At 28.5% G+C, this 4,927-nt stretch overlaps 1 protein-coding gene across 1 annotated transcript in view; it reads right to left on the bottom strand.

The window, feature by feature from the left end:
* Nucleotides 1-3,126: 3,126 nt before the first annotated feature.
* LOC117177325 (major royal jelly protein 1-like) overlaps nucleotides 3,127-4,927 on the bottom strand; it is a gene marked incomplete at its 5' end in the record, with an annotated part of 12,239 nt that continues 10,438 nt past the window's right edge. Inside the window, one exon of the mRNA XM_033367946.1 lies at nucleotides 3,127-3,683. Within this exon, the coding sequence (XP_033223837.1) occupies nucleotides 3,441-3,683 (243 nt within the window). The remainder of the gene's footprint in view (nucleotides 3,684-4,927) is intronic.

The raw sequence follows: 4,927 nt of genomic DNA, 5'->3' as shown, positions 1-4,927 counted from the left end.
AGGGCAGAGCCAAACGGGTGATACTGAAAAGGGACAGTAAAAAACGAAAATTGTTTTCAATATCGTGGAAAATGCATTTTTTTATGGTAAGAGGAAACGGAAGCCCTGGAAGCTCGCTCGTTTTAGGAATTAATATCACTACTGTTACTATTGTTTATCCTGCATAATGCGAAAGAGTGGAATATAAGTAGTAGTTAAGTTAGACTAAGGATGGAATTGTAAATATATGTACAGGGAGCGGTGGCCCTCAAACCCGTAAAAGGGAGAGATTAAATACATACATACAGAGTAAGTTGCTTCTGTCTCTTTGTGATTGTAAACTTCTACGTTTTATTTCTCGGAAATGGATAATATTGTTTAATCATAATTTTTTGGTTTTAATTCAGAAACACTTCAACTCGGGAGTGACTTGTGTTTTTATCTTTATAGGCTGATTTCGATTTTACGGAATGTTATTTCGCTCTCCTAAAAAATTTCGTTTTCGATCGTTATCTAAATATATATACTGGAAGCCTTCAAATATTGTTCCAGGAATAAAATAAAACATTTTTAATGAACTTCGTTTACTTCATTTGTATTGGCTGCTTTTATTTTTACTGTCAGATTTTCACTAAATAAGATCAGTAGAACTATAATCATTCCGTTTTTTAAGCTACAAAATTAAATTTAAATATTTTTTACTTATAATACATCTAAAAGTAATAAATCCCTTAAATTTTCGAGCTTTACTATTTGAATAGAAATCACAAGCTCAAAAAATATTTCAATTAAACATTTCACTATTAAGATTTAAATTAAAATATTTTGATGAAACATTTGTAAATCCACCTATTTATATATGATGTGTAAAACAAAAAATAGAAAACAAAATATTCTTCTTTTATCCCATGCTTATCAGCGAAAATCTTGGCTGAGATTTTGTCAGCAGAATGTAAGCGATACATTAACGTAATTAGCTAGAGCATCGGGCTTAGAGGTTTTTGGTTGTTTACGTAGGGTGTGTTCGATCCCCAGCGGGTGCGATTTTTCATTGCGTTTGGGCGTTCGATAACGTTTGTAAGTGGCCGTGCGTGCAATTACATAATTTGTAAAATAAATTAAGTGCAGTTTATTATAAGTAAAAGATTTTTTTGCTACTTTATCATTATATTACATAAACTATTTCGAGATGCATTACTGGAATGTCTAACGACGATTCTACAACGCCTGACTTACATTTGAAACGTATTCCAGTATCTCTGTTTATTTTTCTTACTTTACTTATAATTCGATCTTGCTTGCGTTCCTCTGATCTACCTCCGACTCCACACGCGCTCTTAAACTCAATCCCCTACGGTCGAACCTTTCGTTGCACTAGCGACGAGCGTTCAGTTTGAACCATTTAATTCGCATTCCTAATATTTATATACATTAACCTTTCTTAGATGGCCCAACGTGAAAATGAATTGCTTTACTTTTCTTAGACTGAGCCCCTATTCCTAACCATAATTCTCAGGGTTTCAAACTAGATTTCTCTCCGTGTATATAGTTGTATATAGTGTTAATAAAGTAAGGGACGCTAATCTGACTGACGACCTCCACGTCGTGCGTCCTGGGCAAACATGACATTAGTTTGGCGAATGTCAGCAGTAAACGAAGAGAAGTATTATTCTATATATTTATACTCAATTAAAACTGTGACTGGAGAATCACGATCAAATGTGTTTTTAATCGAATAATGCTGTTGCATTTGGTTTCTTATCACACTATTGCGGGTGAATTATTGCGCCATGAGCTAAACATGAAGTTGGCCCCTCATTCTCATGGAATTGTATACATGTGAGGGACCAACAAGTTGTTTTTATTTTTATATTTTTTATATATTTTTTTTCCGCAAAAATATATATTGCAGCTTTGTATTTCAGCAGGATATATAGAAAAATGGTTGCTGTGCCAGAAGTACTTCCTTCAAAAAAATTATTTTTTTAAATTTATCTCCTTATTATCAAAAAATTATGATCGGTAAAGCCGTTTTTGAGAAAAATCCATTTTTTTATGTTTCTAAATTTGTTTATAACTTCTGTAAAATTTTTGTTTTGTTATTTGATACTTGGGGTAGCTTTATCTGAGCGGGGGCAACCGGACCATGCTTATCCTGCTACGGCTTTTAACTTTTTTGTTTAAAGTTTATTATTTTTGATTTGAAAATTGAACTACTTGGTTCAAAGTTGAACGAGTTTGTTAAAAATTAGTATATTTTTAGAGTCACCTCTTTATTTTGAAATTAAACCTTTTTTTTTAGTTAAAACTAATTTTTTTATCTGAAAATACAATATTTGATAGAAATTTAATTCTTTGAAACTAATTAAAACTTAAACTTTGAATAGAATTTTTTAGAAAGTTGTCCTGTAAAACCTGAGCATACTCTGGAATTTGCCCATTCGACCTCTGTAAAAAACGTGACATTTTTTGTATATTTAATTATAAAACTATAATTCTATATGATACATTGATGTTTAATTATGAAGGGCTCAGAATTAAGCATTTTAATATTCAAGCTTTGGAGAATCAATAACTTCGAACAAAAAGCATACAACATTCAGTAATCAAAAATTTGTATTTAAAATTGAATAAATTGACAAAGTGGATAACATTTTTAATTCCTTAAATTTCAAAAAGGAATGATGAAAAAAGATTTTGAAATTTCAAGTATTCGAGATAAAATAATTTCGAGTTCACAAATCTTAAACGCTAATCAGTTGTACAAATTGGAACGTTAAACACTGAACTTTTTCAATTTTTAAGACTAACAACTGAAAAATCCTAATTAAAATAGTGCAATATTTTGAAAGATAAAAATCCTATTTAATTTATACAAGTAGATAGAAATGGAACCCTTAAAAATTGAAACTGTCTTATTGAGTATTTGGGAAAAATGTCAGAATTGAACAATCCCAGTTTAAAAACTTTCAAAATTAAACAATTTCAAATTCTCAAGCCTTAAAGTCTAAATTTTTACAAATGCAAAATATTTAAATTAAAAAAATTGACAGTCAAAGTCTCTATTAAATTTCAAAATTTTTGAAATTGCTTCGAGATAATAAAGCATGCTTTTATGACGATGGACATTATTAAGAAATCAGTGAATAATTATCTATAATTGGTTTTATTGATTGACCTTTTAAAAATACAACACGTGTTTAACTTAAGTTTGTTTTATTATTCGAGATAAACAAGTTTCTAATGAAATTCCATGAAATTACTAATGAACCTTTCATGTATGCATCTCGCCATGAAAGAAGATATTTAAATTTCTTTTTTCGAATTATTTCTACTACTATCAAAGAAGAAAGAAAATATTTTGTAATGAAAAATATAAAATGTTCTCTGAATATTTATGATTGCTTTTTGTCCCGGAAAATATTTTGATAATTATTTGCAGCCTCTGTAGAGAGTAATTATTAACACATAATTTGTTCTTTAATTGCCCGAGGTGCTTCACATTTTGTTCCACGAATCAGTTTTTGGACTGATTGAGTCAAAATTCTGAAATTACTTTCGTTGAAATTCATAGTTCCAAGTGCTATTTTCTGATAACGATTTGTGGCCACCAAAAGTTTTTCCTCCGTTCCAGTTATAGACTTTGGAATTACCTTGACTCCACTCGCAAATTGGAGAGTTTCGTCATCCTGCGCTACTATTTTCTGAAAATTTGATATAAAATATTTTAACTTGAAAAACTATCAATACATTTTTAATTAGTCAAATTTAGTGAAAGTCGTAAATTCTTAGATTCAGTGATAATATTCTCACTGACTCAAATTTAAAGTAAACAGTGAAATTTGACTGAAAATCAGTGAATATTCACCATAATTCCTATATTTTTTACTTACTTATGGGAAAAGGTTTGGAATTCTTGAGATCAGTAGCTTTATTTTTCAAAATCGGTGGAACTTGACTGGAAATTTAGTGAAAAGTCACTGATTTCTCAGCGAATTTTCGCTGATAGAAACAAAATGTTAGGGAATCCTAGAAAGTCAGAGAGTTTAAAATTGCACATGGACAGTCAGGGAATATCACGGAAAACACGAAAGAGTTCGGGAATTTTTGATAAATTGAAATTGAAGTCAATCTTATTATTTTGTAAAAAATTCGTATTTTTGGTGTTGAAAATTAATCTGTTTTGGTACAAATTGCACCTTTTTTTGTTTAGAATTACAACCTTTTTGTTCAAAATTAATCTGTTTTGGGTGAGTATTCAACTATTTTGTTAAAAATTCGTCTATTTTGATTGCATTCAACTTATTTGCAATAAAAATATTTATTGGTTGAAATATCAACTATTACATTTTTCATTGGCATCATAAAGATTCCTGTATTTTGTTGAAAATTCATCTTTCGTTGTAGAATATTAATCTTCTTGGTTATTAATTCATTTTTTGATAAAAATGCATTTTTTATTGTTGAAATTATGCTTTCTTTTCTTCTAAGTTAATTTTCAAAAAAACAGATCTTTTCTATTTTTGGTCGAAAATTCAAATTTGTTAGTAAAAAAGTAATCTCATTAATTGAAACTTTATCTTTTTGGTTAAAAATCAATTTCTTTGGTCGAAAATTCGCTTTTTTAACATTTATTTTTTAACTGAAAATTTAACTATTCTATTTTTGGTTGATAAATTATATTTTTTGTTGAAAGTTCATGCAACTTTGAACTATTATCTATTAAATATTATCTACTATCTATTAACTGAAAAATGATTTTATTTGATTGAAAATGATTTTTTTTTCACTGGAAATCGAACTATTTAATTGTTAGTTAAAAATTAATTTCTTTTGTTCAAAATTATTTTTTTTTTGTAGAAAATTTAACTATTTTATTTTTGTTTGAAAATGTACCTTTTTTTAGTTCAAAATTCCTGTATTTTGTTTAAAATTTGTCTTTTTCAGT

This window comes from Belonocnema kinseyi, chromosome 7, assembly GCF_010883055.1.
Source record: "Belonocnema kinseyi isolate 2016_QV_RU_SX_M_011 chromosome 7, B_treatae_v1, whole genome shotgun sequence".
In the NCBI taxonomy this organism is placed as follows: Eukaryota; Metazoa; Arthropoda; class Insecta; order Hymenoptera; family Cynipidae; genus Belonocnema; species Belonocnema kinseyi.
Note: the sequence above shows the minus strand (reverse complement) of the source record. Positions and strands in the feature narration are given on the sequence as shown.